Source organism: Podarcis erhardii (genome assembly GCF_964252035.2).
Source record: "Podarcis erhardii genome assembly, chromosome: 6".
Lineage (NCBI taxonomy): Eukaryota > Metazoa > Chordata > Lepidosauria > Squamata > Lacertidae > Podarcis > Podarcis erhardii.
Genome location: NC_138510.1, coordinates 32,829,456 through 32,841,635, shown reverse-complemented (window position 1 = coordinate 32,841,635; position 12,180 = coordinate 32,829,456). Strand labels below are relative to the sequence as shown.

Below are 12,180 nucleotides of genomic sequence, written 5' to 3'. Positions count from 1 at the left end.
AGGAGGTAGAATCACTGAAAATTGCTTCTGTCCCTTTTCACTTTATCATTGGCTGAGCTGTGTGATACTGTTAGATACAACCCTGTATATGTCAAATTGTGTGTTGTGTATTTGTTTTAAACCTGTAAGTTGTCCAGAGCTGGTTTTTGTTTTTTTGCAGAGGCAATTCATAAATGCAATTAAGATGACTGCTACCAATGAGAATATTAAATTCCATAGTGAGTACAACTCCCCATTAATTAAACCACAGAGATTCGTTTCCTCTTTATTGGAATGAAATATACATTCTGTTGGCATAGTCCCCCTTTAAATGCATAATTATAAGTGTCACCTTGCTTCCAAAAAAAGGGAGGGGAAAGAACAGCTCCTAGAATACCAGATGGTAAAATGAATATTACTAGTAGTAATAAATAATGCCCTTGATTGGCTCTGGGCTTTGTCTGCTCTGCCCAGGAGCAGGCCTTGCGTATAATGGAGATGAAGCCAACTTGGCCATTTGGACAATGAAAGGGATGTTTATAGAGCACCCCATGTGGCTTGAAGGCTGCAGGCCAGCCTGGCACCAGACGACTCCTAGATGGCAATGTCAGTGTTATCAATATTGTTCATGTGCTTGTCCCCTTTGCAGTAAAAATAATGGTTCCAGATCTGCAGGAACGTGGTCCTGAATTTTCTAATCCTGAAGGCATAGACGATGGGGTTCATGGCAGAGTTCCCATGCGTAAGAAATATTGCAATGTAGGTGAGGCTGCTGTGGGTCTTGCACGACGGGTAGAAAAAGCTAATACAGTTAAGAGTGTGCAGAGGCAGCCAGCTCACAGCAAAGAGGAAGAGGACGAGGGCAAGAGATTTGGCGATTTGTAGCTCCTTCCCATAATACTTCTCTGGATCTGTCGAGCAGGAGGCGACCTTTTTATTAAGCTGCTTGCGGATGATCTTGAACACTTCCAGGTAGATGATGAGCATGATGAGCAACGGAGGCAATACCCACACGAAGAAGTTGAAGTAGACCATGTACTCCATGCTGATAACGTTCTCAAACTGGCAACTGACGGTGAACTCTGACTGACTGGTGTTCATCAGCTGACTGGCGTTCGCCCTCTTCTGCATTTCGTTCAAGTTGTTCCAGCCAAACATAGGGGTCAGCCCGACGAGCAAGGAAACCAGCCAGCAGCAAGCAATGGCGATTCCAGCACGCTTAGGAGTCACCACACTCTTGTAGCTGCAGAAATAAGAAACAAAATATGTATTAAGGTCTTTAACAGGCAAAAAACCCCCCAAAACCTTCCAGTAGCACCTTAGAGACCAACTAAGTTTGTTATTAGTATGAGCTTTCGTGTGCATGAACACTTCTTCAGCCAGTCAAGTGGCAACACAGTTCAGCTCTCACAATGTTTGGACAGGGGACATAATTAAGTGTTGGCATGTAGATGGTTTGCATGCAGAAGTAAACATAAGCTGCAAGCAAATGCAAAGACCTTAGTCTGCTTGAGACCCTGGAGAGTCACTGCCACTTTGAGCAGACAATACTGGGGTAATAAGATGGACAATTAAGTCTTACCTGGCATTTATTATTATTCATTACTATTATTTATTCAATTTGTATACCAATTTGTATTTATCAAAAGATCTCAGGGTGGTGTACAACATTAGAAACATATTGCAGAACATCATAAAAACATAGTAAAAAGCATACTGACATTCCTCTCCCTAACAGTTCTCTCCCCAACACTTTTACAGGCCGTATGTTATTTAATAACCATAGGCCTGGGTAAAGTTTTTGCCTGGCATCTAAATACATGTTTTGATGGTGCCAGGCGAGCCTCTCTGGGGAGAGCGTTCCACAGGCCACCACAGAAAAGTCCCGTTCTTTTAAAAAATAATAATAATATTTATTTATTTATTTATTGGTTTATTGGTTTTCACATATTGCATTACAATACAGATGTACCAAAGCCGACACCATTTCCTCCCCATCCCGTCATACATTTACATTAATATTTCCTCAATCCATTATATTATTCTTTTCTCCTTCCTCCCACTTCCCTCCGTCCCCACTCGATTTCCTCCACATTATACAATTTACAATAATCTTTGCATTCTACAATCTTCTCAAATCATCTATATATTCTTATTATCTTTCCTTACTAATTTTTCTTCCCTCCAGTACTTCACATTTTAATCTAGGCATATTAGCGTATCTTTTTTTGAGCAATATTTTGCCATATATTCATCAAAACATTTCCACTCCTTTTTAAATTTTTGATTCGACTGATTTCTTATTATAGCAGTTAATTTTGCCAAAATTAAATATTCATTTAGTTTACAAATCCATTCCTCCTTTGTAGGTATAGTTTGCAACTTCCACCTAAAACCGAGAAAAGTCCCGTTCTTGTGTTGTCACTGTCCAAACTTTTCAGGGAGAGGGAGATGTAGAGAAGAGCCTCAGATGACAAGAGCAGGATCCGTGTTGCTTTGTATAGGGAGAGGTGGTCCTTAAGGTATTGAGGTCCTGAGCCGTGTAAGGCTTTATAGGTCAACACCAGCAGCTGCCTGTGTTCTTACAAGACAAACAGCAATAGGAAAAGTATGCAGGGAATAATTCAGCTCTCCTTTCAGAGCAAAATGAATCTGTTGTCACAAACAGGCTGAATCTTCCTTAGTGAGATGAATTATACCTCGCCTTTCGTTCAAGGAACTCAAGGTAGTATATAGTTCTCCCCTTTCCTGATTTTATCCTCACAAGTAGGTTAGTCTGATAGACACTGATTGGCCCAAGGTTACCCAGTGAACTTCATGGCTAAGGGGTGGGGGGGAGTTGAACCTGTGTCTCCCTCGTCCTAGTCCACCACTGTAACCACTACACCACATTAGCTACCAAACTGCATCCATCATAAATTGTACAAAGAGTGTCCTAGCATCAAAACCACATTTTACTATATGTGTTTCCCTGTATTTGAACCTAAAGTCCATAGGTGAATTGGTTTTGTAGTGAGCCAAGGAGTGAAAACAGCACAGGTTTTGAATTGGAGGCCCCCACTTTGAATCTCATCTGAGCCATGAAGTGAGTGGCATCAGGCTAGTTGCAATCTGTATCATGGGAATAATATGAGTGGCCTACAGAAGTCCTGAAGAAATTCAGAACAATTGGAATCCTTGTATTAAAAATCAATTTGCAGTCAAAATGCAGTAAATCTGGGTTTTCCCTAAAGCAAGCAGATAGTAAAGGAGTGGCTAAACAGTTGTTCTTTTTAAAAAGTAATTTATTATAAACAAGCATCATTCATACCTATACAAGAGAAGAAAGCACACAGAGAGAATATTCTCTGCACTTCTACTTGATAATTAGAATACTGCAAATTTTGTGCATTGCCAGAGCACTGCTTGAATTGTGTGCACTAAAAAAAAAATACTACCCATAGCAGGAATGGCTCTACCATTAGATAGCATGAGGCGGCTGCCTCACTCAACCACTTCAGAGTGCCACCAAAGGTCAACCAAAGAATATCATCCTTCCATTTGCCCATTCCTGTTTAGAGATAGGCTGACAATTAAGTTTGTGTGATGATGCCATATCATTTTCTGAGAAAATTAAATTCCCACAATGCAATGTGCTGGCAAATCTAATGCAGCAATAATAGGGTGACACAGAGCAATTACTTTGTCGTTTTCATTGACGTTGCTTATATAAAGGGAGTGCTAGTTTCGCCTGCTGAGTCGGAGGATGATCTCATAGGGGAAACAGTCAGGGGGTGCTCAGGGGGCAGAGTAAAGCAACAACAACAACAGCAACAACAACCTTCGTTCAGCCCAAGGCCAGTGGAAGACTAATCATCTCTAATGTGCTGGCAAGTGAAGGGTAGACCAAAGGAATCCTCATTTTGTAAAAGTGTCAGGCTCAAAGCAGTGAAAATGTCCAAGTGTACAGAAAGCCGGAGATCTGTTCTGCTTTGACAGCCACTATCCAGAGGATTCTAATCACCTTAAGTGACTCAAAAATGGGACACAAATTAGATGCAACCTGGGAGGTTCACATTCAAGATAGTAAGTGCAGCTTGTTTCTGCTACACAATACTTTAATCGCAACGATTCCATTAAGAAAAGGGTAGTGTAATTTTTACATTCCCCTCTTTTCTTCCAATGCTTGATTATCTGCAGAGTGGGTATTTTAATTTGCATGATTAACTGGAGTATGAAAGCAAAGGATACCAGCTTAATCTGCAATGTCTGGAGGTGACAGTGAGACCAAAGAGATGAGTATGCACATTATGGGTGATGATGACTCCTTCCGAAGGTTCAGATAATAATTACTGGAACTATTGTTCCAGCTCAGCCAAACCAAATAATATCAAGCAACAAATATCTGGAAGAATAAAGACATTTTTACCTGACACAGAAAATTTGTTAGTGTTGGTACCAATGAGCCTCACTTGTGGGAGAATTCCATAAACAGAGGGCATCAGCTGAAAAGGATCTTTTATCACACACCCCCCCCACTGAATAACTCTCAAAGCCTCCAGTGATGACCTCAGGGTCCAGGTAGGCTCATGTCAAAAGAGGAAAGAATGTAAAGCCCTATGTGTCTTTATAGGTTAATACCAGTCATTTGAACTGGACTCTGAAATGACTTTTGTCCATCCCAAACCCATAAAACCCTGAAATAGAGGTCTACCATAGATGCACTACACTCCTACATTTAATGGCTGGAACGTTGAGATGATGAGTGACCAGTACTCTAAACACACTGTGCCCAAGGAAGGTTATTAACATCCTTTGCAAGCATCATTTGGGAGGCAGGAGAAGCGAGTGGCAATGCTCCAGTAGGAACGCATCGGGGCTAATGAGGAGAGATGCAGGCAGTGCCAAAATCCCCAGGAATTGAGATGTTTAACCTTTGATCATGAGGCTACAGAAAATAAATCTGCAACATGGAGTGTCAGCTCAGCACACAGGGTAACAAACAATATCCCATTCCAATTAGAGAAAACAGCAGTGAGAGGACATAACATTTGTCTCATGCGCAAAGATTGCTTGCATCTGACAAGGACTGGCATCTGTTGGATTTGGGACCCATGTCCTCCCTTGCTCATAATCTTACATGTGAAAATTTGCTCTCAGTAAGGATATACTTAGGCTTTTGCAAGGGGAGAAGGTCAGACACTCAGAGTAGACCCATTGAAATGAATGAGCATGAGTAACAGGCATTTTAATTTCAGTGAATCTACTCAGAGCAGAACTTAGTTGGATACAACCCCACAGAATTTCAGAAGTATATCTGTACTTTGAAAAACCCTATATATTTACTCTGTTTAAAAAGTGTAAGCTTGACTTTGTGCAAACAGTGCTTTCATGTCCTGAAAAAAAGTAGAGTCCACATTTTCATAACATTGCAAAGGAGTAGTATAAATTCTGCCTGTAGGTTCTGCTTGTTAGACCACAGCTGCTTCTGTAAAGCCAGAACATTATATTTGCCCTTGTGGTCTCTTTCTGTCTTAAATGGAGTGGAACTAAACCTCTTCTCTCTGCTGCTTAGTTTGTGTCCCACTTGTATTGTAGTTGTTTGGGGTCAAAGGTTTACAGGCAAATGGACAGAATGATGGTGGAGGGTTCATACTGGGCACTCAAGGGAGACTGCATAAAATGACCAAAAATTATGGTAGTAAGGCAGTGAGTGGTTTTACAGTGCATGTAGAGAATGAGAAGAAATATTATGTGGAAACATTTTTCAGCTGGTGCATTTTTCAGCTCTAGAGTGGATAACGTACACATCTATAGTTCAGCTCAAAGTAAGCAGCGGCACTTAAACCACTTATTCCTGTGCTGGATTGTGGCCAGGGAACTTCCATGCCTCATAGGTTTCTGTCAGCTGAGATACCCATCGATCCTTTCATACACTATGCACCCAGACCACAAAGGCACACCGCAGAAGAGTACCATCACAACATCTTCATAAATGAAGAAGACCATTTCTTAAATGATTAGGAAACAGAGTAGGTGCCTCATAAAAGAGTAATAAGAAACATTATTTCCGATATGGCGGGAAAGGAGATGCAGTAAGGAGCAATTTCCCCAGCGGAGGTTGCTCTATTAAGGAGAACAGGGCATTGCCCCGTCAATCCCAGTCTGCCCTCAGTGTTAGGGACTGGCTGGATAATGGGGAGTGGTAGGAGGCTCCAGCTGGAGAACCCCATATGGAAACCTCAGAAGAGGAAGGCAAAGAGCCAAGGCAGCGGTGGCTCCACCTACTGGTGGCCTTCCTGCTTTTTGTCCTACCAGTCCCACTGGTTACGTCACAACTGATCTTGTGGCAATTCAGACTAACGTGGCCTGAGCTTTCACGAGCTAAAGCCCACTTCACAAAATGGAATGGAACACAAAATATTTCTAATGAAAATAACTATTTGAATCCTCAGGATAGCCAAGCAAAGTGCTTCAAAACAAAACAAAATTACCTGAACACACACACACACAAAACAAGAGCTGGTTTTCCAGTTTAAGAGATTACCTGAAAATTGTGCTAAGATTTGGGGGAGGAAATAATAATTGAGGTTGGACATTTGTCACTGCCTCACATACAGAAGTAATTTCACCCATGGAAGCGAGAAAGAGAATTTATTTCAACAAATCTCAGCGGAGCCGTTGCCATGGAGCTTCTGAAGATCAGACACTCATATGAGGTGCACTTTTGCTAAATGAGCAGCCTGCCTCTTCACAACAATCACATCCCTAAGTGTCTTTGAAGTTTCAGCAAGCCGAGTCACCTGACTGAATTCACGCAACAGATTTATTCCCTCCTGAAGCCAAGCTGTTAGTAAGCATAAATTCCATTGTGCTTCAAGCTTGGAGATTCACAGCTAGGGATAACGCAATCCCGCTGTCAATCCTTTTAATGCATTTGAAATTTTCCAAAACAGAACTTGTTATTTTTGTCTGCATGTGGGATAAAGGACCAGGAGAGGTGACTGCCAGTGACATGAGGGTTTTCATCCACGTTGGATCACACCCAGAACTTCATTGCTATGCAAGAACTCTGGTCTAGAAGACGTGAAGCAATAGGAAAGAAGATGGTGTTTCTGAGCATGTGCAAAATGCTTCCCCCTCACCACAACAAGTCAATGCATGGTACTCATAGAGCAGGTGGGAGCGGGACATGTAAGCCTCCCGGTGTTCTGCACTTCAGTTCCCATCATCCCTGACCACTGGAGATGCTGACTGGGGCAGATGAAGTTGGGGTCCAACAACATCTAGGGAACCACAGGTCCTTCATCCTTGTCATATAGGAAAGCTAGAGCAGCTTCCACATCCGAGGCCATGATTTCTAGATACAACCCAACCAGTAGTGTAGCTATCTTTTGAAGATGACAGATGAAAAGGCAGGTATCTACCTGCTCGGGGGATTAGAAATCCCCTCCATGGTTGTCATCTGCATAACTTTAGACAGCAGAGACACCAGGAGGAGGCCTCCAGCAATGATCTGAAGAATTTAACCAGCAAGCTTTATTGCACTACAGTCACTTTCTTGACACCTACCAGTGTTATGACCAGAAAGAGTAAATGCACTTACAGTAATACAATCCTTCATGTACTGTGCAGGGGCCCTGGCTACATTCAGTGACTTGTCTCTTGCAATTTATCAATGGAGTTAACTAGTAAAACTGCTTGTCAGGAGTTTCAAGATAAGACCAGCACAAAAATAACTCAGGGGCAGATCCTCTTCTCTTCGCTATGAATAATGTTATTCTTTCTTTTCCTCAAATATTTATGACCCTCTTTCTTTGAATTTCAAAGTGACTTGCAGCATAGAAGCAGTAAAATCCTTCATTTAAAAAATGATACAAATAAAACCCACTTCTAAAATCGGAAACAAATAAATGCTCGAACAGCTTGGAGCTAAAATAAAGAAGTTTATTAAACTGTGGGAGAAGAGAGACTCTTTTGCTATCAGAGGATGACTGTTTCTGTCTTTGCCTTACCCTCCAGCCCCGAGGAAGCTGCTTGCAGAAGAATTTGTAGGGAACTTTCCAGCTTTTGAGGTTAAGTCATAAAAGATTGTGTGTATGTGTGTGTGGTTATCAGCTTTTGGAGATACTTTTGGATGTGAAGTAATTGAAAACTGGTGATCTTTAGGCCCACTTAAATTTTGGTATATGTTAAATGAACTGTTAATGGTTTATTTTGTAGGTTTTCTTTAGTGCTATTATACTTTTTCTAACATACTGTTATTGTGGCTACTGTATTTAGACTTTTTTATGTCGAACCGCTTTGAGCACAATTGTTTCTGTAGGAAATGATGTATATAAGTAAACCGAGTACTGTATGCCAAAATTGCGAGAGGAGTGGGGAGCATGGCACTCCTGCATGGAAGGTTGACTTATTGTGGCTACTAGCTACAATGATTAAAAGCATAAAGACTCTGGGTTCAAAGATAGTATATTTCTGAATACCATTTGCTTGGCTGTCACAAAAGTGGGTGGTTTTCACTTTCTTGCCCTGCATCTTCCTGAAGCACTTGCAAGCCTAAAAGAGGCAAACAGGATGCTGGCCCAGCATAGAAATTCATACTTCAGCTTCCCAACATCTGTGAAAAATGCCAAGCTTATCAACAAAATGAAGCAAAATAAGTGGGAGCTTAAGGGCAAATCTAAAATGCAGCTCCTTGAATTTATTATTCCAGAGGCAGAATCGAAGACTTTGAAAATCCCTCAACAAAAGCTCTTTGATCTTGCTCCATTTCGGCTTCTGCTTCTTACTCTCTTCCTGTCCTTGCTTGTGATCTTAAAAGTCTCCTGGATGCCCAGCAGACACGGAAGCTCAGGCAATTATCCACAAAGTTCTTGAAACTATGGCGCTTTGTATAGAACATCGAGCAGTTTAAGTTAGACCTGGGTGTTTGTTCCCAGTCCCAGTTTAATAAAAGTGAATTTGCTAGTTTATTTTATGCATCCTTGTTATGTACTGAGTTGAATAGGATCCAAAATGTAGCAGTCTGATTGGTCCTAGAACAACAGGATCCAAAATGCAGCAGTCTGATTGGTCCTAGAACAATGCAGCAGTATGAATGGTCCACAGGAGCCACCCAATCCAGCTGCAGGTGGAAGTGAATCCACAACCTGACTGGCCTACAGGAGAATCCCGGAATTAACTAATCATGTGCAGCCCATTGTGTAAATAATGTATATAAAGCAGATATTTGGGGGGAACTTTCATTCCTCCTCACCACTATGAGCTGAATAAAGAGCATGAAATCCACTCTCCACTCCGAGTATATTTCAATCCTCTTCACTGAAACGATAGCTGCACAGCACTCGGTATCTGTTTCATGCTGTTTAAACATCGAACAGGTGATGTCATTAAGAAAAGAAAGGAAAAAGATAGTGTGAGCTATAGCTTAATAATTGTATTGAGGCATATTGACGTAACTGCCCTGGTTTCTTTAAAGGATAACCTAGCCACCATACTTGCCACTCCCCTCAGCCTAAAGAGGAACCCTGCTGCAGGCTTATGTTAAGAGCCCTGCCAAAGGAGAGCTGTATATAGCCCTGTAAATAAATTAATTTAAGCTGCCAACATATGTGTGGAGTCTGAATTCAATAGGCAAGCTTTAACAGGTGAGCTTTAGTGAGGTTCTGAGAATTTTGTTAAATGCCCTGCCCCTGAAATAATTTGAAAGAGACACTAGATGCAGCCTGAGTGCATTGCACATCCTGGGAGGAACCAGGAATTACTTAAGAATGCTAGTGACTTCCTCTGGCCAGAGGAGACAGCAGTCACAGAGGGAGAGAGTCCTAAATAAAACTTGAAGATGGTTTAGAATGCAGAGTTTGTTTGATGCTGTAATCCCACAGTCTTGAAACAGCCCCTGACAATTTCCAGGGTTTGGGAACGGACGATCAAGCCAGCTTGCATCTGAACTTGGAATGTCTGCACTGGAAATTAAGGATCAATGTCAAGGGGAGACATTAGAAATACATGTCTGGCACATGGTCCACATTGTTTGAAATATAAATTTTCACACATTGAGGGATTATATTACCTTGGCGAAGCTATCAAATCCATAATTGATATGCAATATCTCATCCATTTACTCATCTCATTCCATCCTGCCCTTCCTCCAAGGAGCTTAAGATGTCATGCAAAGTGTGTGCTCCACCCCACAGCTACCCTGTGGAGTAGCTTAGTCTGGGTCTGGTCCAGGGAGCTGCATGGCTGAGGGATGTTTCAAACACAGGTCTCCCTCATACAAGGCCAACACTTGAGCTTTTATGTCTCATTGTCTCCCAATGTGTGGAAGGAGGGAGCCAAACGAGCATAGCTTTTGCGGAAGCTGCATACCCTTTTGTGCAAGAGCTTCTCTTCATCCCATGGGATCATTTGGTAATCCTCACGCTGTCTCTTTCCTAACTGCCTGGCTCTCACAGCACCTTTGAGTTCTCATCTCTGCAACTCCAGCTGCTCAGCCATAAACATAAGCATGGAGACATTTAATAAATGGGGAAATCCTTGGAGCTGTGTTGGGTGGAAGCCTGCAAATTCCTTTGAGAGTTGCAAGGGGCAGGAAGAGAGGAAGGAGCCGGGTTGTGAAAGCTCAAGGCAAAGTATCTGCTCTGCTGTTGGCTGCTATTCCTGGCTCTGCCTTGGAATCTCCTGTGAGATTCGAGGCTTCACAGAGAGGGGACCCAGTGTGGAAACATCAGCTCAGATCTGTGCCTTGACTATGTAGAGATAAAGAGGCTTGGGGTTAATTCACACACACAACTCCCCCTCCCTGATTCAGTACATGTAGATGTTCTGTTCCTGGTCTTACTCAATATATATAGAAGTTGCACTTTGCAAAATGGTGACAATTTATCAGCTTTATTTTCCTTTTACACATTACATTTAGCTGCATTGATGATTGTGTTATGAGTTTGTGGGTGCCAGATTCCTATAAGCCCTAGATCCTGCAAGTGTTAGAATTTAATCAAGGCTTGGGGTGCTAAACTGTGTGCCAGATGCTTCTAATCCAGCAAGTGTTAAAAACTAATTAAGCTTGATTGAGGTTGGTGGGGCAGTGTATCATCTACCCTTATGGACCATCCCCACTGCTTTAGGCCCCCTCACTAAGGACCTGCCTGCTCCCAGGGCTCCAGAGGGGCATGTTCCTATCCACACAGAGGTTTTGTGATAACATCATCCAAAAATGACAGTTTAGCTGTGAAGTCTTGCAACCATGTGTGTGTGGCTATAATACCAGTATGCACACGGGCACATAAAAGAACACGTTTAGGTTAACATGAGCAAGCTATTACCTATATAAATGCAATCCTTCCCACACTAATGATAAATTAATCCCCTATTTCCATAATATTTTGTTGGCAGTAGTCCCATATATACTAAGCACTTTTGGTGTGTCAAGTTCATATCCAAAGTTGCTCCAGGTGCAAATTTGATTGGATATGATATACTTTCATCATTCCTCCACAATGAATACAAATGCATCCTTCCAGAACATAAGCAGTGGCTCACTATGAAACGTGCATAGCTGCTAAAGTTGAAACTACACATTATGACAGTCACTATGGCTCCCTGATCCTGTTTTAGCCGCATGAAGGGAATGCCAAGTGTGTGTGTGGGGGGGGGGGAATTACATGGATTAGAGCTCATATGAAGAAGTGGTTCTAGTCTGCAACAGCTGATGCCATAATAAAATCTATTTGTCTTCAGAGTTTTACAAGATTCATTTTTGTGATAGGCATCAAAGATGTATTTTATATGCACAAAGTATCTATTAACTAGGGGCAACCAGGAATGTGATTTACCTGATTTATCTGTTGGATTGTTATCCTGCCTTTCATGAGCTGAGGGCCAAACTATATTATATAGTAAATGCAATATGCCTGATTCTTGTTATATAAATAGCAACCGGGGGATATTTTACTGTCAGGAAATTTCTTTTCATGTTTAGTCCAAATCTGCTTCCCTTCAATTTCTGGTCCTGCCCTCTGGAGCAGGGCAGAGCAAGTCTGCTCCATCTTCTGCATGACAGCCCTGTAGATGTTTGAAGACCATACAGCTGTATGGGCAAACCATCAGCAAAGATAGTTTGTTCTCTGCTGCAAAAGCTGGGGCTTAGAATGTAAAGGGTTTGTCCACACTGGAGTTTACTGTATGTTTGTAGCTGTTCGCATTCCCATTTGGTTT

At 41.8% G+C, this 12,180-nt stretch overlaps 1 protein-coding gene across 1 annotated transcript in view; it reads right to left on the bottom strand.

The window, feature by feature from the left end:
* Nucleotides 1–253: 253 nt before the first annotated feature.
* ADORA1 (adenosine A1 receptor) overlaps nt 254–12,180 on the bottom strand; it is a 50,275-nt gene continuing 38,348 nt past the window's right edge. The window contains exon 2 of the mRNA XM_081867042.1: nt 254–1,222. Coding sequence (XP_081723168.1) covers nt 574–1,222 — 649 coding nt within the window. The 3' untranslated portion in view covers nt 254–573. The remainder of the gene's footprint in view (nt 1,223–12,180) is intronic.